This window comes from Fistularia commersonii, chromosome 2, assembly GCF_037954325.1.
Source record: "Fistularia commersonii isolate RoL2024-O1a breed Wild chromosome 2, RoL_Fcom_v1.0, whole genome shotgun sequence".
In the NCBI taxonomy this organism is placed as follows: Eukaryota; Metazoa; Chordata; class Actinopteri; order Syngnathiformes; family Fistulariidae; genus Fistularia; species Fistularia commersonii.
The window spans coordinates 14,393,094-14,415,031 of record NC_141285.1 but is presented as its reverse complement, the minus strand read 5'-3'; the positions used below and the strand labels follow the sequence as shown (position 1 = coordinate 14,415,031).

The window sequence follows — 21,938 nt, the reverse complement described above, 5'->3', positions numbered from 1 at the left end:
ACTCCGGGAGCTGCTGGGAGTGTCCAGATGTCTCTATAACTGTCTACGGAGTGTTAAGGTTTTCAGCCAGTGTCGCAGAATCTCACGCCTAATTGCTCCTAATCGGATTATCACGGCTTTGTCTCTCTCACCCCCAACCGCTGATGTGTGTGTGTGCGTGTGTGTGTGTGTACGTGTGTGTGTGTGTGTGTGCGCGCGCCGGGTATGCGCGCAAGTGAGCGAGCGAGAAAGGAGATATAGTCGACTCAGAATGGCAAACGGCAGCTCTGGTCTGGTTTGAGGGGGGGAAAATAATCACAAGTGATTGTTATTCCAGAGTCAGGCATATTCCCTAACCATAAACATGCTCACATGCCCGCTGCACTTTTTATTCGGTTCTTTCATATATTAAAAAAAGGAGGATGACTGCTTTTGGGTTTTAGATTGACTGCGGGTGGGTTAATTGCTCGTCAGGGTGTGTTAGGGGCTCCACTTTACAAGGGCTTGCGCATATAGAACACTCGCAAGGCCAAATTTTTGATTTTGTTCACAGCAAGGGGTCCCGCGATTTATTTCGCTTCCTCAGATAAATGATCTGCGGCGGGACCCTTTCAATTAGTTTTAAAGCGCATCTGGGACGGCAGAGCGCAGACGCCATGCGTCTCTGAGGTGGAGGCAAAATGAGGCTTCGAGAAGCAGCTGAAATTTAGAAGAGGAGTGCGGGATTGGACTAAACCACATAAAGTGCAGAAAATCCCTTCTAATGGCGCGTAATTGGTTCTGTAATATCATTACAGGCGGATAATGGCCAGTTACGGGGCCCCGCGCTATTAAGGCTTTCCCTGGCGTGCAGCGTTTATGTTATTAAAGGGGGAATATAATGATATTTTAGTTATTAAATGCGCGTAATTAATTTATGCATCACTGAAAATAAAGTTGTTATTATGACCTCAGTGAGGTGCGTGGAGAAAATTGAAATCAAATAACGGTTGATAACTTTATCCCAATATTTGGTCTAGACTCCTCTGAAGAGAGGGAAGGCCTCAAGTGTCGGCACCTGCTTCCTGTCAGCGCATTTCCGCCGCACCTAATTGAAATTACCTCTGCTCTTTTTGAGGCTTGAGACTGTGTTCAAGGCAAACTGATGAGATTTTTGAATGATCTGGATTCGTGTTTGCATTAAGTCTAAATTCACAAGTAAGTTTATGCTGGAGACTGATTTGTATTGGCCTTGGATTTGAAATTTCCACCTTTAAGGCAGCGAATTCTCAACATGGAAAAAAGGAAAAAATGTATACTAGCTGCTTGGTCACAATATGATAATCTTTGAAATATCTGGTGACATATTTGGTAGGTCATCCATTGTGTAAAACAGCACAAAGTAATTCATACATCACTCACATGTTTATTACATATACTATTACAAAAAAGCCTTCATATCAGAATAATAAACAGCAGCTGAATGTCATTGTTTTGAAAGTTGTTCATACATAATTTTAATCAGGGTCCCATTCTACCGTTCACAGTGTATTTACCCATGAAAAAGGAACTGTCAGTTAATGTTATGTGAGTATTGCTCCAACAATGACACACAACTCCCCAGATGAAAAACAACCCACAATTGTGGAAATAATTAGCCAATGTAATACATTGTCAATATTCAGGCAATGATGAGAAGATTCAAGTATAACCAGATATAAAAGACTTCTGACAAACAATTGAAAATGTCAACTCAAAATTGAGAGCTAATAAAAAAAAAGCAGTTTTCCTTTGCGAGCTAGTCGACTGATATCATTTAAGTCAGTAGTCCTTTGTACTATGGCATTGTGTGTGGTCCTGCCGATAAGGTCTTTCAAAACAGCAAAATACAGTATTTGCATTGAACACATTTTTTCCACATGGGATACAGTACTGCAAATGTAGAGTTGCTCCGTTTATCATAAATGATACAGAAAAAGAAACAAACAAAAAAACAAATTAACTTGAAACTTTGAGGGTTCAAAGTTAGGAAGTGGTCAGGTTGATTTATCGTTTCCCCAGCTTTCACTCAGCGGAAGCTCTCCTTTAGTCTCCAGATCCCCTCCTGACCAGGTGACCTATAAAAGTCACAAATGTTCCTGAGAAGCTCCCTGAAAACGGGTGCCTGCTGCTGAGTCAGTCTAGGTTTGAAGTATTCTAGTACTTCATGTGTACTGGCCTGTCCGTCCACATGCGCCTGAAAAGCTACGAAGTTGCGCAAATCTGCCAGCAGTTCATCATGCTCGGTGGCTGGAGCTGGGAGGGAGCTGGTGCTTTCATTTACTGGCCCGTTGTCTTCCTCTGTTTCTTCTTGTTGACTGGAGGGCACGCCGAGGTGATTACGGGCCATCATTTTGGCCAGAAGGGAGGATGAGGATAGTGGGGCGGAGCTAGGGTCACTCTCTGCCCCCTCCCCTGAGAAATGCACCTCTGAACAGGGCTTCTTCGGCGTAGTCTTCCTTATTATAGCAGCGTCCTAAACAAAGAAAGATGCATTTACACAAAATGGCATTATGTGTAAAACTCTGCATTAGTGAAAACACTGCTGATACCTTGCATTTGGTCAAAGCAGGGAGAGACTCAACAGCAGGTGCAACCAAGAGAGAATTCTTTTTTTGTCCAAATCTTTTCCTGATAAGTAAAAAAGGGAGTTATTTATGCAACATACACTATGATTACATTTAAATAACTGCAGCCGGATTATGAGACTGTGTACTTTGCAGGTGGTGGAGGAGGTCGACTGAAGGCCTGCCTGCACTGCTGACGAGATACTTTAACGGCTTTCAGGGCATCTCTGGCCACTCTGTTGGCTTCTGCCTCAACCAAAACGTAGTCTGGGTTGGACGACTCCATGATAGTGTCATGCTGCATCACACTGTGGATACCTGTACAACACATGACAAGAAATTTGATTTTTTTTTTTTTTCTGGATCATTATATTAATTCCTTCTGACAATGTCTACATATGCAAACTCTTACCTGATTTTTTGAAGAGCTTTGCCAAAACATAATCATCTGATTTTTTCTGAGCTTCAGAACCCTCTTCTGTCTCCTCTTTCTTATAGGACCTTTTCTTCACCAAGTGTGAGATGCGCTGGCCTTCAAACCGAGCATCCCTACGTTGTTTATGCTTCTTACTTCTGCTTCTTTCGACGTCAGATGGGTCGCAATGCTTCCTCTTTTCCCTGCGTTTCTGTGGACTTGTAAGGACTGTGTCTTTGTCTGTATTTTGATGAGGTCTGACTGATTTGTTTCCAGACGTTACTCCCTCACAGTTATCCTGTCCAGTAAGGAGTAATGTTGCGTCAACACTCATGCTGTTTTGGCTGTTACTTGAAACATTTGGTTTACCCTGAGAGTTCTGACTGCATGGTGAGGTATTTCTGTTTGGTATAACATTAATGTTCGGAGAATATTTGACGGCACATGTTTCATTCTGGTTGGCTGTGGCATTTGTATGGAAGTGGTGGTCATGGCTCTGTGTGATCAATGGCATAGGCCTCTCAGGTTTCTTGGGGACCTTCACATCAGAACCTGTACCTGTCAGAGCAATGCAAATGGTAATGTGAATTTGTCCAATGTTGTATTGGCAAACTCCTCAGATTTACAGAAATTTATAAATGAAATGGAGGAGGAACATTCTTCAAACCTGCAAATATGGCACTGGTTTCCGTTCCCTGAGTTCCATCAGGGTCAGAGAGAGTGAACAGTTCATAGATATCATTAGACTTGAAGAAGCGTCTTTGTTTGGGGTCCTTCAGAACACGGTTTGTCAGGAACTGTTTGAAAATTTGCCTGAATTTCAACAATAGAAAAACAATTATAATTCTGTGTGACGCACTGATTTGCTTCAGCAGCTAACTTTAATCCTCTCACAACAGAAACCTTGCTAACTCAAACCAAAGGTAACAAAGCAACTGTTTAAACCGTCCAGTTAAAAATTTTGGGGAGTTAAAATGAAAGAGAGCCATATGAGTGGAAAGGGTATAAAAGCGATCCAATTTCAATAATTAATTTCCTTTTTCCAGACAAATATTAAGATAGAATGTTGGAGATGATATCTGACCTGTGGTATATTTTCTCCTCAATGGTACCTGCAGTCAGCAACCGGTAGACCGTCACTTGCTGTTTTTGACCTATCCTCCACGCACGCTCACGAGCCTACAAGCAACGTCCCATGTTAAAATTGTTGTAAAGAAAGATCTGGTATACTGAAGTTTTTGTTGAGGTTAATTTTGGTGACTAACTTATTCAAAAAACCTCATTTGTCCCTTGGGGAAAATGACAATGCTTATACTTTCCAGCTGAACGGAAACTTTATAAATCTCATTTTAAAGGGCTGTGTGTTCAATGAATTATGTTGAACCCTTCTGTTTTACTCTATTTTATTTATTTATACCTTTTATACCAATCTGTATCATTTTCTAGATAGTTTTTTTTCCCATTGTTAATATGATCTATGGTCTGTGGGTCTGAGATCAATGCAATTTCAATCCTCTATATGTGTACAACATAATAGCAGCATTGAAATTAAAGAAGACCTTTGACTTTTGACTTTTGATTTGACTATAACAGACAATAACATGTTATGCATATCCCTAAGTGATGGAGAATGGTGTAGACGGGAAACATTTTTCTCATATGTGCTTGTGTGTCCAACCTGGGTGTCTGTACTGGGGTTCCAGTCTGGGTCGTATATGATAACTCTATTGGCTCCAGTCAAATTGACTCCCAGACCTCCTACTTTAGTCGTTAACAGGAAGATAAAAATGGATTTGTCCTGAAAAGAAATACAAGCATTGGGGGAGAAATTGCCTGTCAAAATCTAACAGATTGATAAAAAATAATGTTCCTTGTTTAAAACATATCAATACATTACATAAAAATGAATAATGGTTGTACTTTAACACAAATAAAATACTCATTTAATTAAAAACTGTATTGATTGATGCTAAATCTAAACTTGGTTATTACCAATGTAATCAGTAGTAGGGGCATTAGATATTTTAATGAAAACAATATTCTCATATTTTACCTCAACTTATATCATTCTCCTTAGAAACGTCATCATGTTGTTCATGATGCATTTACTGAGAGTGACGTACTGATGTGCTCAAAACATAGTAAAATGTTCTGCTGTATTTTAAAATGAGGAAAGCCAAAGCTTCATCCACTTTGAACAACAGATTGTCATCGATTTATGTTTCCACCTCAGGGTGAGCTGGGTTACACTGAAGCATTTAGTCCCTCAGGTCCGGATTTTCATGGGAAACACTCACAGCCATTAGGGGCAACTAATCCTTACCTCGTTGTAGCGAGCGATGAGGGGCTGTCGGGAAGCAATTGTGGTAGTGCCATCCATTTTCAGGTATGTGTAATTTTTATCCCTCACAAACACCTCTAAGATGTCCAACATCTGGAAAGCAAGGAAACAGAGATATGAAGAGAGAATGTGGGTGGGCGGGAAACGGAGAAGAAGACATGAGCTGGGGTTTGGATTATCTCTAAAAGGATTAAAGCAGATTAATATTACATGGACAGAGATACCGACAGGGAGGGTCTCAGGTTCCCTCCGAGGTATAATCTCATTGGTATTGACTGCAACAACTGGGGCCTCCCTCTCACATAAACTCTTTCTTTTTCTCCCACTCTCGCGCAACAAAAACACACACAAATGAAACTTGCTAAAATTTGACATTGCCTCTGTAAAAGGGAAAAGCTAAAAATATTTACTTTAATGAGTAAAAAAACTATAAATTGAATAGGATTTTAATCATTAGTTCAGGGCTGTGACTGACTCAAAGCGACTAAACAGTATACTCCTAACCTGTCTGGACTGTGTGAAGAGGAGGACTCTGTGGCCCTGCTTGTACCAGAGACGTAGCAGGGACTCCACCACTATCAGCTTGCCTGAGCGTTTCCAAAAGCCAAAGTGCTCCTTTTCAGTCAGCTGATCCTCAGGGATTCCCCTCAGCATCCGGGGGCCACCAGAGAAAAGATCCGGGTGGTTGCAAATTTTACGCAGTGCTATCAAACCAGAAAACACCTAGAGAGAGTGGAAAGACATGGCACTCTTGTTCCCATTAAGAAATAGAACCATATTATTTGGACAGATGAAAAATCAATTCTTATAAAGTAAAACTGGTGGCAGCGCGAAATGGTCTGCCAATTTTGGTGACCATTCCATGTGATTCTTCTTGGAATATATTTTAAGAAAGGTATGCAAATATTCAGAGCCATCCAAATGTTAAATGAAAAGATAGAGCCCAAACTTATTGTTGCTGTATATTTTTGACCTCAACTTTCAAACTATCATGAAAGGGAAAAAGAACCAACGTGTGAGAGCAGATTAACTGGAAACTGTATGTTAATGGAGAGTGATTTGTACATTTTCATTCGTTAATATTCTTGTTTTTCCACACCTGTAGATTGGAAAGTTGAAGTGGGACATCACCATTATTAAGTACTTCTTACCAAGAGTGATTGCAAAGCCCCTCCGATTAGTGCTCATTGTGCAAATCAATGTGCAATTGATGACTGTAACAGTGACAGAAAGTGAGGGGCTGATGCACATAGAATTGGTTAAGCCACTGAATCATAGAAACATGACAATGGACAAAGCTCTTATCCTCTTGTGTTATTAAGATGCTTCATTTTAGTTTCAACCATAGGCTAAATGCATCGTCTTTAGAATACAGGAATGAGTTACATAACTTATTTAAGGACAATAAAGACCACGCATCTTGATGCAGGCCCAATGGTCATTGCATAAGTAATGGTGGTTAATGGGTTGAGTGTGACCACTGACTATATGGTCGTGTTTATTTGTGTGTGTGTGTGTGAGTGCATGTGCATGTGCATGTGTATGCGCTTGTGTGTGCAATCTGCTGTGGTCACCCCTGGCTCTCCAACCATGTCCATTTGGTTAGTGGTGATAAATGGTCGAGCCACCATCCTCAGAGTCTGGCTAATGTGAGAACAGTCACTGTACAAGCTCTTTAAACATAGCATCTTAAAGACAATGAAAGTCCGTTTTATGGGGCTCTTCAAAATATAAATTGCAATGAAACCTAATGTTGCCTGTTTTGAAAAAGTAAAAGAGGCCTAAAACATGCCAAAATGTCTCTTGAGTGTTGAAGTGAAATTCATCAGTTGTGTTACGTTAAATAATGTATAAGGGTTGTCTTTTTCCTGGAAGTCGTTTCCTCAGCTGAGAATTGTGCCCTCCTTATCCTTCCAACATTAACACAGATCAAACGGAGCTATAACAGCAGAAATACAAAAACAAAAAGAACCTCTTACCTGCATGTCTCCATTTAGTATCTGGTAGACTTCTTTTGAATCTAAGAAGCTCTGATAAACCTGCCGCTGTTCCTCGGTTAATCTGCAGAAAAGAACCTTCCCACATACATAGGGTATTGTAAGAGTGTGTAATGTGCAATGAACATCCATGTTGAAGCTCTGAGATACACTGTGCGCGAGAAGTGAAATTACAAGTGAGCAATGTGTTTTTGGAGCCACCAGCATCCCGAGGGACTGACTTAATGAGCTGAATTGAACGAAAGAGTCAACCAGCATCAACCTCAAGGACAGACCAGAGATCAGCCCCCTAACTGAATACCTGCTACTTTTACTTTATAAAGACTTTATTAGCTGGTTTCACCTGGAAAGGCCATGCACAATCATCACTCCTTAGCCATGGCACACATTGTCATCCAATCAGAGAAACACCTCCCCTAGCTAAGAGACCCAGAAATGAGAGACTTGTTTTATAATTAGGGTCAAATGTCTTACATTATGATGAATACCTGTTCATTTTTGTCAGGCAAGGAGAGGTTGGCCTTGACGTCTGCCTTCATTCGTCGGAGGAGGTAAGGATTTATGGTGTCCCTCAACACGCATGCACACTTAAATGCAGTCTGGACCTTTAGAACAGGAAACCAGTAAATTAATAATTTAGCATGAACAAACTGCTACAAAACAAAAGCAACATAAAGCCAAACCTGTCCTGCTAACACCTGTCACAGTGAATGTTTCCTGAGGCATGATTGTCATTTAGCCAACGCCTCTTTCACTTTGCTCTTCTCTCACCAGCATGAACCATTAACCCCCGATCAGAGTGCTGCTGGTCTCAAGGGACGGAACCCTGCTCTTACAAAGAGTACTGGCCTGTTCTTGCGGACACCCTCCCCATATCAGGAGCCTCACTAGAAGTGCCTACTACTCCTGATTCTAGAGGAGCAAGGTTAGTCTTTTAAACATTAACTCAAAGGGGATGGGGGTTGTTGTAGGATCAAAGAAAGCCCTGCAAACCTGAAGAGGACAATAATGTGGAGGGATTTAGGGCTCAATGGAGGTCAGAGTAGAAATGGAGTGAGGAGGGTAGCAGATGAAGCTGGGTGGATATACCGTGGGTATAAACACCTGCTTCAATAATGGCTTTAAATCCACAAATTCACTTTGCTCCGCCTCGTTCTCATATAATTTTAACATTTATTTTACAAGAATAAACATATGTGTCAGCCAAAGGCCTGTTCTGGTGCTCTGAGAATTTCAATAAGAGGATAAGGTAGCAAAGCGTAGCTTTCTCTGGCCATTTAATAACATTAATAATTAGTAAAGGTTTTTATTATCGACAGCGGAAGAAGCATCAATAGCCATCTTAAATAATTAAATCCATACAGTCATTGGGTTATTAACGATTGAACACTAATGACAAAGGGCTACAATCTACCTCACTGGCTTTCCACTTTAGTCTCTCTCTCTCTCTCTCTTTCTCTCTCTCACACACACACACACACACACACACACACACACACACACACACACACACACACACACACACACACACACGGGAGAGACCAAAGTTCCTTTGCATAGACCCACATTATTCTTCACTACTCTTAATGGCTGTGTTGCTCCACTATTACTTCCACCTCCCTCTCTGAATCTGTGTACATGCGTGTGTGACTAGTGTTGTCAGGAGACACTTAAGCAATTCTTCTTTCCAACCCTTAAGTATGTTGACATACTCTTGGGGCTTTAGCATAACATCACAGGTGTAGCTTCCAATGAGAGGCAAATTAAAAAAAAAGGTTTACTTGGCTTCAGAAAATGTGTGAGACAAATGAAGTGAGACAGTTTCATGAGTGAAGACTAATTAACAAAAAAAATCAGGAGCTAAATAATACTTTGCATGTGTTCAGTACCTGAACAGGTGAGGCGTTGCTGTATCCTCCCATAGTGATGGGAACAGAGAACTGTTCCATAAAAACAGGCAAGGTTCCAAGTTTACCGGGGAAGACGAAATCAAACAAGGACCACAACTCTTTCAGATTGTTCTGCATAGGAGAGCCTGACAGTATGAACCTGTGTGGAGTGCGAAACTGGAGAGAGAAGAGAACAATCAAATATATACTGAGCTGCAACTTTTGATTAGTAGTTCTCTTATAAATGAATTGCAAACCTATTAATGTTTTCAGTTGGTTTATTGAAAAAGAAGAAATAAAATATGGCTAATCTCAGCTCATCAAATGTTTTTTTTTTTTTGCTTTACCTCCCTTTAACAGCATTTTTGAGCTTTGGCCACTTGAGAACATTATCTAGATCTTGAGAAAACACTGCTACCTATCTTTCACAAATTTCTAACATTTTATGGCCCCATCAACTCTATTCATTAATCAAGAAATAATCCCATTATCAACTGATAATGAGCTTAATCAGTAGCTTTGGAAAAAAATTATAATATCAAAACAAGTTCCATTATAAAAGCATTTAATACATAATAAGTTTTTTATTTCCTCAACGATTTGCTACTTTGAACAACACAGATTTGTAGTGATTCATGATCTTAGCAAACAGGCACAAGTCTTCTCTGTACTGCTTGGACTATAATTACCAATACTGAGTAAAATATCTTGCTATAGATTTATATCATCTGTGTGAATGTTACTTTTTGTTGCAAATGCAAAACGGCAATTATTATTGCTCTAAATTGCTTCATCAAACTATTGGTGAGAACAAGTCATTTTTCACAGAATAAAACCCACCTCTGACTTCTAAGAAAGAGATATGATGTTTATATGTCTTCAGCAATGGCAGTTAACCTTTTTCTGGCTCCAATCCTTAAAAAGGGCGGTGGCTTGTCATCAGATGCTTGACAAGTTGAAAATTTCAAACCCCAGCTGAGGAAAGTGTAGGTTTAAAGTCTGACTGGTATCTGTAGCATTGTTTGACTATTGGCTTAGGCAATGTTGATCCCATATTTTATTTTATTTTATTTTTTATTTTTTTTATTTTTTACATTTAATAACAACATCATGTATTATCATTATGAAAGCAATATATGAAGGTATTCAAACATTGAATGTCTCACACTGACTATGTTATTGAAACTGACAGCTCCTGTTATGAGTGATCCCAATGTCAAGAATTCTGCTCCAATTCCCACTTCATGGTCCTCTTTTTGTATTGAGATGTTCAAGACAGAATTATGGCATACACATTCTTCTAAAGGTAGCACCTAATCCCACCTGCCAGTATACAGGCATGTGTGGAATAAATACCTGTTTGCAGGCTGTGGTCACACCAGCATTCGGATTCCTGATCTTGTGGCCCTCATCCAGAATAATATAGTGCCAATCATAGCGTTGCAAGGTGTCCTGCATATTCCTCACTGCTGAATATGAGGTTATCAGGATACCATGGCATGATGCTATCTCTGGAATCAGCTTTTCCTGTATCACAGAATGAGACACGCACCAGGACTGATAGGTCTTGTTTCCAATTATTAAGGTAATAAACTCATGCTCTTTGGTTTGCAAAACAAATCGTGAATCAACAGACCTATAGTGCCCCCCAGAGGAAAAAAGATTAAGCTGAGCTATGACTAATTTCTGGTACATTAAGACACATGTGTAACATTTACCTTATTGCTGGTAAAAGAGCCAGTTTCGTGCAGAACAGCTACTCTAAAAGGTGGCCACCAGGTATGGAACTCCTTCACCCACTGGTGCATGACTGTAGCTGGGCAGACAATGACTGTAGGCCCCAGACCGACGTATCTACCACCAAGCAGAATAGAGGAATATTTAATCCCTAACCACTACTTGAGATCTGTAAACAAAGGAACACAGTGTTCATTTAATATGGAAATGCGGTGCAAATTTTCCCGGAAAATTAAAGTAATAATTTTTGTGCCAAAGATTAAACAATTAAAGTTTTGCCTTTAACTTTGCTTGTATTTTTCACCATGTGATGCATAGGGGAAAAAGGGGTGGATGGTGACCAGTACAATTAGCAATCAGCCCATACTTCAAATGCTTTCCTGAGTAAACCTTCTTCTCCATACTTTAAAAGACCAAATTAAAAGAAACAGGGCACTTGGTGAGCTCCTCTGTCAAAATTAATCTCACTCACTCACTCACTCACTCACTCACTCACTCACTCACTCACTCACTCACTCACTCACTCACTCACTCACTCACTCACTCACTCACTCACTCACTCACTCACTCACTCACTCTAATGGCCCGGTATGAACCTCTGCCAAGAGGAAGCTATTGATATTGGGCCCTAATTGAGTTTGCAAGCAATCAATTTGTGGGCGTCTATAGTAGACGGTGTATTGACCATCAGGGAAGCTCCACCTACAAGATGCATAAGTGTCGTTTGTGCAGTAAGACCCTAAGATGACCACCACTGTCCTTTGTTTTCAAGAGTTGATTTATTATCCCACATCTGCTCCAGCCCCCTCCTGAGTAAAAAGTCCAAAATTCCTTGTACTGAAAGTGTCCATGACTTTCTCTAGTCACTCTCTCAGGTTCACTCACTGACTCGCTTGCGCGCGCGCACGCACGCACGCACACACACACACGCACGCACGCACGCACACACACACACACACACACACACACACACACACACACACACACACACACACACACACACAGTATTCCCTCTGTCTGCAGTAAGATAGTGAAGAGTCTGATAATTGAAACATGTTTAATAATTTAGACGAACACACTCAAGCAGAAATCCCCCTAATCAAATATTCATACCATACAGACACAGAGTCTCTGGCCACAGTATTTGCGAACACGTCTGTGTGTTTATGTGTGTGCACCTGTAGTTGGATCCTCTGGTTCTCAGTTTGCTGTAGCTCAGACCAGCCAGAAAGCTGATGATCTGGATGGTTTTACCCAATCCCATCTCATCTCCCAGGATGCCACCAGCCTGCTGACAATGGAGTTCCCACATCCACCGCACACCCGTCTGCTGGTACCTGCCCATGTGATATATCCCCATATGAAAGAATTGCATGCTTGTCCACACACATCATGATGGCCCTGATTTTACATGAATTTATCATCTTCACTGAAGACAGACAGTGTGTAATGTAATCTTAGACACTTGAGAAGTATAGCTTTTTTTTTTAAATTTGAAAGCTATTGGACAATATGCTGTCTCCTCTGATGAACGTTAAAAACATTTGCAACAGACTGAAAAGAGTATATCAGATATAGCTAAAAAAAAAAAAAAAAGTTTAAACTTACTTGTAAAGTTTTTTCCAAAGGAATCCTGGGACTTTGAATCCTTCATCAAACTCTGCATCACTGTCATCTGAGAGCTCCTCACCTCTTTCTTTCTTTTCTTCCCTTTCTCGGAGGCGCTGTCGCTTCCATCTCCTAAAAAAAAAAAAAAGTACTTAATGCATGGATACAAGACATGTGAAATTTCTCTAAATATGGTGACAATTTAATACATATACTCATTTATCTTTGGCGCACTTAAACTAGAAATCATTACGTGCTGAGACAAATGCAATTCCATCGTAACCTTTATGATTACCAGGGCACAGAAAAATAATGGACATGCCATTTATACTTTGGATTAAGACTATGCAGGTGTAAGGAGGGTGCAAAGTTTTTTTTTGGTACTTCTCTTAAGGTTTGAAACATGTACAGCAAAAAGGGAAATGTAAAAGAGAACAGTTTTAATAGCACAGGAGCCAGGGCAGTTAGAAGCAGAGTCGTCGCACAGTCAATGAAGATTGATACAGACAATTAGTAGTGCGAGTTCCCAAGAAAGGTGTAAGGTGTAGAGGATAAGAATCCATCTTCATTTGGGCCTGGTCCTGTCACCCTGCCACAAAACTGGTCCTGTAGCCGGGCCTCAGAGACCTCACTCTAATTAAGTCAAGACTAAGCATTGGTTCAGTTAATTACACTTTTCGGCCCCCACCCAACTACAAATATCTCCTGCTCTAATAATATCACTGTTCATACCAGATATCTTCACCCGTCCATGCAGTTTCTGTGCAGTTGAATTGACATTCTATCATCGTAGTGTAAAAAAGGACACATGCCAACACAATTTATTTGGCAGCTATAAATATGAAATCTCATTAGGGCTGCTCTTCCCTTAATTTGAGCATGAGAGTGAGTGAGCATATAAAACCATGTGCAGGAGGATAATTAGGCCAGTGCAAGAGAGGAAGAAGAGCAGGGAGTGAATTTGCTTAGTCAAGAAACAGCTGCCAATCTCATCTGGGATTAACTCTACGACTGCACTACGGAGCCAACAGAAACCAAATGCCTTTCTCCTTAACTAAAGGAAACAACAATAGCACAATTGCAGTAGCGCCATAACAAATGTTATGCAAACTTAAAGGCTAAATCTGGTCTGTTATTTGTTACATGTCATTTGTGAGAATGAATGCTTTCTCCATAAAAGCAGATGTTTTGCACCATTGTGTTTCAACATGACACAAATCTTTTACTATGACTTCAAATGTATGCTACATATTTTGAGTTGCTTCTGTGACTTTAAATTTGAGTGAAAGTACATTATAAAATGAAAAGTGAATGGAAAGGGGTACGGTTACCGTACCTTATGCGCTGCTGGTAGTACTTAAAATCCCCATCATCTTTGTGTTTTTTGTCTGTCCCCTTTTCATCATCCTCTTCATCTGAACTCTCAGGGCAGTATTCTTCCTCACTTTCCTCGGTCTTCTTGACAGTCCTTGGTCTGTTCCATTCAGGCTTTCTTTTGTAAGGTTTCAACTCGTACTCCTCATCGTCATCATCCAGCCCAAAGCCCTCTTCCATGGCTTCTCTTGCATTGAGATCAGGATCGATGCATTCATCACTAGGCAGGTACTCCGATCCCTCACTGTCTACCTCCTCTCCATCTGCGAATGACCTCTTCTTTGATTTTGGGACTTGTGGTTCAGTCTTGGGTCGAGCTTTTGGGTGGGTCTTTAGAGCAGCTATCTGGAGCTTTCGCATGCGCTTTTGCATTTTTTTATCCTTGGGTGTTAAGCCAGTTCTGCTGTTTTTTCCCCTGATGTCCTCATCAAGACTAAGTCTAGAGTTTTTTTTCTTCTTTAGAACGGGAATTCGCTTCCTCTCTGTTGCTATCTTGGCCTGGTCAGCCATGTACTGATCAAAAGCTGAGTTTTCAGTTAGCATCAGTTTTCGAGGTTCTTTTTTAGCCTCCTTTTGTGGGATTCGTGTTCCAAATGGAGTCATTTGGCCAGTACGAATAAGCTCTTCCCACTCTGTCTCCTGAGCTGGCATGAGCATGCTGCCGAGGGTTGATGGTCCAGCTTCTGGTAAAACATAAAATGGGTAAAGGCGGGGTTACATAGTGGTCAGATCGTGGTTCTTTAGAAGTACCCTGAAGAGTTTTAACCTCCTTTAATGATAACAAGCAAAATTTTGATAAGAGAGGTATAACTATGCATACTTTTGTTATAGACCCCCCCCCGAGACCCAAAACAGCAAATTTTGCTCTGTGGCTCTACAGACCTGTATGTGTGGTTAAGTGGGACTATACTTGAGATTACACATCTGTTATACACAAGAGTTTTTGAACTAAGGGTTAAACTGAAGCATGCATGCTTGCAGTGCCCACACAGAGGGATTTTCTGCTTCTCTGCTTCTATATGGCCTCAAGCTTCAGAGTTTGAGTGCATAACCCTCAGTTTTATGATGAATTCTCTCTCACCTGTGTCTCCATCATCTTCTTCAAAGAACTCAGCTTCAAACCTCAGAGTGGATTCTCCTCCCAGAATAGCCTGGAGTCGCTTTTGTTTGGCTCTGACTTTCCTAAGCTGTTTCTCCTGAATTGAGAAAAACAAAACAAACAAAAAAAAAAACATCACGGTCAGTCTTTTTATGGTCAGGAAATTCAAAGATGTGTGATTTATGATTTATAGCATGGCACCTTATTTTCCTTCTGCCTTTTGACAGATTCAATCTTTCTACTGATGTCTTTACTTGATGGTGCATAAGGAGAAAGCTGCTCAATAATCTTGTTGATCTGTTTCAGGGATGCAGTGACAGATCTGAAAGTCAGACAGTTATCTTGATTAAATTTTGAAGAGGTGTCCTGGGAAACAGTTCATGAATTAATTCCATTTTTTTTTTTAAATATCACCATCATATATTCTCTCTCCATGGAACATTTAAAGTTACAGAAACAATATCGGAATGAAGATATTAGATTTTAAAATACTGCTTTACTGTTAGAAAAAACAACACAGTGTTAGGTTAAACATACAATGGCTCTGAAAATCTGTAAACATTCTTTAAGTGTCATGTTGTTTCACCCTCTGGCTTAGGTAGGATGAGCTTTATTGTTTCTCACCGGAGGAACTGAGAAGAACTTCAATTACCTCAAAAATACAACAGTCTCAGATCAGCCTGTTTTTGTCCTTTACCTGATATCATCTAGAACGGACTCGTACTCCTTCTCTGCATCCACTTTAGCCGCTGCCTGTGTGGCCTCCTGGATGGCTTCATCAACTTGTTTAAGGACACCTTGCTCAAGGACTTCCTGGTCATAGACAGCCACACCGAGGCACTGGAGTTCATCAGCACCAGTACTGGCAGATGATGCCTGGATGCGCTGTCTGTCGATTTGGAGCAGGGCTCCAGACCGCTTACCACCTGTATATATGGCAAATTTCAATATGCAAGTTTGGGTTTTTTATTTTCTTTCAACAAACTCTTCTATTAGCTTGATTACTTACTACTGCTGCCTTCTGCCATGCCAGTGTTTGCCTGACATGGGGCAACAGCTTCAGGGCCTTGCATGCGAACTGCTGAGCCTCTATCCTCCTCATTGCCTCCCCACGTGAGAGCAGCGCTAGCGGGGCTTGAGAGGGAGGGGGACGCCTGATCCTGTGAACCGTCTATTGGCATCGTAATACAGCTGCAGGGATAGCATAGTCCCATCAAGAAGTCAAACAGAATAAATAGTAAAGATAAGCAAATGTTTAGTAGGTATGGGCTTCTCAGTTACATCATTATTAAGATGAAACTATTTTGTAAAGTACAGAACTCATTTTCGATTTAAAAAATTTGCTCAAAGACTTTTTCTTCTTTCGGCATTTCCCTTCAGGGGTTGCCACAGTAAATCAACTTTCTCCATCTAACCCTATTCTCTGTATCCTACTCTCTCACACCAACTACCATCACATCCTTCATCACTATGTCTATAAATCTTCTAAAGACCAAACATATAATTGAACCTTTGCTGAATTCATATCAAGTTAATGACGAATTTTAACAAAGCAATGTATTTAGCAAAAACAACATCCCCATCCTCTTTGACCTGGACATCACCTCTTTTAGTACCCTTCCAGGACTGTCCATTAGTATTTTTATAAATTATTAAAAGTGATTGGATTTCATTGTTTGTCATAGGACCATTAGGCATGTACTAATTTACTATAGACATTATTACACTAAACAAAAAAAGATTTTTTTTCCAAAAATAACTTTCTCGTAGAGAGAACAATATTTTCTTGAGACAATCTAATATTCAATTAATTGATTTTTCCTGTAAGACTTGGAAAAAATAGCTTTTAATAAATTAAGAGGCAAAAGTTCTATGATTATTTCATTCCCTAGATATTTACTTCATTTTTCTTTTTTTTTTAAATTTGACACTTGTTTTGAACATTTTTTTTACACAGTAGCTCATGTGGAATAACCTCTTTTTCTATTCATAATGATTATAAGACAAGACAATAAATATAAATTATGGGGGTATCTTACAATAAACTTTGGGTGGAGTATAAAAGTATGGTCACCTTAACTATTTCACGCATATATATGCTGGGGTTACATAACTCACTTCACTGTTAAGCTACTAAACAGTTATTGCTACCTACTAATCTAAACATTAGAAGCCGGAAGTGTTTTCCAGTCAGCGTTTGGCCTCTCTGTCACCTAATTTTATGACAGTCATTTAATCGTGTGATACAAAAATATAAGTAACGTATATTTCTCGGTGACATCCATTGTTTACGTGGCTAGGCTAGCCTGATAAGCTAAACGTGAGCACAGCAGGCTTGCGGACAGGCTATGGTTAAGCAGTCAAATAAGGATCAATAACTCACCTATCCAGCAGTTTCCGCGTTCCTGACATGGTAAGTACATTAAACCGTGTGATCGAACGATAGTGAAAAATTTCGGCTTTTACTCACATGCAGTGGAATTATAAACCATCACTTATGTCATCTCGCCAGCCGAACCTCCAGGCTTCCGGTGGCGGAGGGGCGCAGTAGTCTCGGTAACGACTAACTTGTTTAACAGCGCCATCTACTGGCCAAAAGCGTGATGAACTTGTTTAACAGCGCTGTTTGCTGGCCTGGAAAGGTATTTTTCTTTAAACCAGCAGATGGCGCCATAAAATCAAATATTCAAGTGGTGGGTTGCCTGCCAGGAAATTACTGATCCTTTTCAGCAACGAATAAACTATCAATGACAAAATTCGCTACTGAAAAGCTACTTTGTCGAACTGATAGATATAATAGTGTACACTCATCCAGTTACATTAGAGGCCAACTATAAACATAATTGCACCATCCTATTGCCAAGCAATTTTCAGTGAAGTGGATGTGCCTTGACTTTTTTTTTTTAAATACACAGTCCCTCCTGGGTAATGCAAGTGTGAACAGTGCCAAGTACTTGCTTCTCAGAGGAAGTTTGTTTTCCAGTATCTTGTAACAATAAATTGCGGGATTTAATTAAAACATCTCCCCCGCTTTGCAATAGGGAGCCTGTGCAAAGGCCAGCAATCTTTCCAAACATTTTTATTTGTCTAAACAGAAACATCTCAATAGGGATAGATATTGCTGTCAACCTTGGCGCTGAAAGTGTAGGAGGATGGAGACACTGGTCCATCCTATTTGGTTTGCAGGTTTCCGTCAGTGGAAAGACTTCAGTCACAGAGGGGTATTTTGCTAAAAATAATTGAAACAAAAGCGACAGAGAATGAAAAAAAAAAAAAAAAAAACTTCACTGGTATTATAATTTAAAGCCTGTGCTGATCTGGTATTTTGTAAACAGATGATGTGTCTGTGTAGGTAGAGGATAAGAAAAAAGCCACACACATAGGAGTCAGAATAGGTTAAATAAACTATGAAGCTGCTTATGAATCATCCATGGAGGAAAAATAACACACATTCACACAATGTTGTGACTATTTGCTTGAGCTATGCTGAGGAATGTATACTTTATGTCTGTATTCGGGCTCCATCTTATGTGTAAATTCACTGAAATCACGAGGGAGAAGATAGCATAGACCCCCCCCCCAATATGTTATGCATTTAGAAGTTTTACTGATTGAATAAGAATAAGAATAAGAATAAGAACAACTTTATTAATCCCGAAGGATTAATAAAGTTGTTCTTATTCTTATTCTTATTCTTATTCTTACTCAGAACTTATTCAGAACTAAATATTAAATACAACCCTTTTCATATTGTTTTATTTGATGGAATCTTTTCATATGTGCAGCGCTATTTTCAGATCATTTATGAGAAGCTCTCTTGGACCCAGGCCATTCAATAAACCTTAGTTTCAACCTGAAATCGTAAACCCTTCAAAACGTTTCGATCAGAATTCAGTCTTATCTGCAATCTCGGAATTGCCTATGATAACAAGTCTCCCAGAATATTGTCTTCCTTTTAGTTTCTCCAACCTTTACAAATGAACCTCATCCAATGATTTCAGGCTATTTGGATCTTGAGTTACCCGAAAGAATGGTAGCTCCTAGTCCCAGTAAGGTCAGTTTTGGAAACATCTGGAAACTCAGTTGAACAAACTTTTTTTCCTTTTTAATCTCTTTATTTCAGAAGAATAAGACTTCTGCACTCTCTGTTTGGTTCATACCTTGAAACAAACTATGTAACGGAATACTCTTTCAAGTATTGCAAGGAATGCTCAATGTTCAATGTCAGGTTCTTGTTAGAATTGTGCCTTTGCTAACAGTTTCTAAGAAACACAATCTGACGGCAGAGTACAAGGCATCTTAATCAGTTGTAAAATACTTTTGAGGCCCATTTATGAGCTAAGTTTTCAATTGTTACTTTTATTATTTCTTTTGTATCACCAGAAAGGGGAATTTTCTCTGTTCTAATAAAGAACTGAAATTTCTCTGTTCTAATTTCAGAAAATTGCAATTTCAAGGAAGATAAGCTGAGGTCACAGCAAGCTAACTTGATTTATTAGATGACACTACTGTTTATGGGATTAGTGTTTAGGATAAATCCTATATCAGCCTCCTGTATGAAGGTCTGGTTGTGGTGATAGATACAGTGTATGGAGTCTGGAGTCCCAGAGACTGTGGACTTTGTTGTTAACAGTGCTGCTCCATGCCATATTGCATCCTGACAGAAGAGTTAACAAATGGAACATGATTTAAAGACTGATCCTATTAGGTTTATATTTGCAAACCATGGTGAGTTTGCTTTCCAAAGTGGAACACTTCTACAATGTGTTGCATGTTTATGTGCATAAAAGTGATGTGATGCAAGATTTTATGCTGACACAGTTGGGAGCCAAGTGTCCTATACTTCATCATCTCTGTATCGTGATGGAAAATGAAGTTGTATTTCACCCACTATCTCCTGAACGTTCATCTTTTCTGTTCTGAGTGTTTCAGGCCACATGGCCCTCATCATCGTCCTGGAACTGAACAAATATTCTGGGATGAAATTTTGAGAGGCTTGTACTTGAGGGTCTTCTTGTAGGCTTTAACTTAGATGCAATTTTATATAACGGTGTCAGATCTGGAACAAAACAACTTGTGTTGTTGTTTCACTGAATTATGATTAATGGTCCTCTCAGATAGTAAACTCTATTCGTTCAGTGTTGTTAAACTTCATCTGTGCCCACATCCTTGCTTTTGCATTCCAAAAATTCCCATGGCAACTTTCTTTAGTCAAATACTCCAGTGATTTGTGGTTTCATCCAATAAAAAAGTTAAATGTTGCACTTAATGTGGTCAAATTCCCCTCCTCAAAATTTAGCTATGTAATTTGATCAACTTCAGTGTCCCTACTGTATTTGTTGCTTTTGTGGTTATATAACCTACAAAAATCCTACAGCTGATTGGCATCTTCCTCTACTTATATCTTGGCAGTTGCTAAATATAAAATTAGAAAGAAAATGAAATTGAAAACCTATTTATAAATATTTGAATATATCATTTTGAAATTGGTCCTTTGCACTCCACCAACGCACACAGACACACACACACAAAAGACATGCAGAACTAAATAAATCTTTCAGCTCACCAAGTATTTTACAGTAATTGGTTTTATTTTTTGGTTGAGTTAATGGCCACCAACTAACTGGAAATAGATCTGGAAAAAAAACTTCCTCGGCCACTGATGGGTGAATAAATCAACATGAGTAAGCTTCATCATGTCTACATTAATGTACTGTATATGCAAGCCATATTGTTCTTTGCTGTTCTGTGACCGTATTGGTGTTGTTAATGTCTCCCATGTGTTCTGCTTGCTAGAAGATGTCTGGAAATGCGTCTGATAGTGATTAACCGGGTGTGTATGGTCCTTGTCTGTGTGCATCAGACCACTGCCTGCAGTGACAATGAAAGCAACTGCTTGTGATTTCACTCAGCAGCAGGTGTATATTTGCTTCCATAGTAAAGTGATTATTATGAATTGTTCTGCTTTAGAAAATCAGCATAAATCATTCTCACTGTCTTCTTACTTCAATCCAAACTGTTTCCTCCTCGTGCACACATTCATATCATTTTACCACTTCCAGATCTCGTAGTCTCAACATACCAAGCGTGTATTGCAATATGTATTTCAAATATAACCTGACAAACGAAGCCTGTGAGGTAGGGAGAACACAAGCCCCAATATGACCTGAAGCCTCCATGTCCACATGCATATTTATGAATGTGTGCTTTAGTATGTGAGAGCATCTTGTGTATGCATTGCATTCCTGTAACAAATGTAAAGTTTTCTTAGATGTGGCTTTGATGACCCCAGCCAAAATGTGATCTTAACTGTCTGGGTGATGCTCAGTGACTAAATGATGTAAGCAGATGGTGATGGTTCAGGCATTATTCTGCAATTTCAGTTACCATCCCTTCAATCAGCTCTGGAGTGATAAGTCAGTTTCTGTATAATGAGACAGTCAAAGATATGTAATGAGAAAAACCTTGCATGCTAATGTTACTCCCTACTATAGCTTACACTTTTCAAAACTCTAACGTTGTGTTGTCAGTTGGCAGTATGTGTTATCTTAACAAAAGTTTATAAAGGAACATAAAATGGCAACTGAAACTGATGATTTCTGCAAGTGAGATACACAGACTCTTAGTATTCAGTAAGTGTCACAAATGCAAACAGAAAAAATCAGTCTTTGAATTCGAGTGGAGTTTTTCCTATATTTTTCTGGGGAGGTGTCAGTATTGGAATGTGGGTTAAATACTTTAAGCAGAATGAAAGGGTGCGGTGTTATCTAAAGTCTGAGAAACATTTGTTCATGTTTTTTTCTTTTCCGACTGCACATGGGAGACAGAATTCTACTGAAGATGAGCTCACTGACTAGCCACTTATGGATGAAAACAGTTTATTCAGATGCTGTAATTTGCTGACCACTATTTAC

At 39.6% G+C, this 21,938-nt stretch overlaps 1 protein-coding gene across 3 annotated transcripts; it reads right to left on the bottom strand.

Moving 5' to 3' along the window:
* Positions 1-1,368: 1,368 nt before the first annotated feature.
* ercc6 (excision repair cross-complementation group 6) lies at positions 1,369-17,549 on the bottom strand. 3 transcript variants are annotated; one of them, XM_086169101.1, is made up of 22 exons: positions 17,495-17,549; positions 16,034-16,215; positions 15,722-15,950; positions 15,226-15,346; positions 15,007-15,121; positions 13,888-14,608; positions 12,552-12,683; positions 12,122-12,280; positions 10,925-11,060; positions 10,563-10,733; positions 9,207-9,383; positions 7,806-7,922; positions 7,300-7,395; positions 5,825-6,043; positions 5,303-5,413; positions 4,658-4,777; positions 4,064-4,158; positions 3,647-3,792; positions 2,977-3,537; positions 2,714-2,882; positions 2,550-2,628; positions 1,369-2,473 (listed from the first exon to the last, which is right to left on the bottom strand). In XM_086169101.1, the coding sequence occupies exons 2-22, from the start codon at positions 16,203-16,205 to the stop codon at positions 2,027-2,029; spliced, it is 4,293 nt and encodes a 1,430-aa protein (XP_086025227.1). In that variant the 5' UTR covers positions 16,206-16,215; positions 17,495-17,549; the 3' UTR covers positions 1,369-2,026. The 3 variants fall into 3 exon arrangements, with proteins under 3 accessions (XP_086025227.1, XP_086025210.1, XP_086025218.1); XM_086169084.1 differs by lacking the exon at positions 17,495-17,549 and adding an exon at positions 17,408-17,475; XM_086169092.1 differs by lacking the exon at positions 17,495-17,549 and adding an exon at positions 17,408-17,475 and having other exon boundaries at positions 13,888-14,605.
* Between the last annotated feature and the right edge of the window lie 4,389 nt (positions 17,550-21,938).

Coding starts and splice junctions, on each gene's coding strand:
- ercc6 (XM_086169084.1), bottom strand. CDS start 17,436: ATGTCAGGAACGCGGAAACTGCTGGATAG. Junction 14,609..15,006: donor AGAAGATGATGGAGACACAG/GTGAGAGAGAAT, acceptor ATGTTTTACCAG/AAGCTGGACCATCAACCCTC. Junction 9,384..10,562: donor TGACCACAGCCTGCAAACAG/GTATTTATTCCA, acceptor TTCTCTCTCCAG/TTTCGCACTCCACACAGGTT.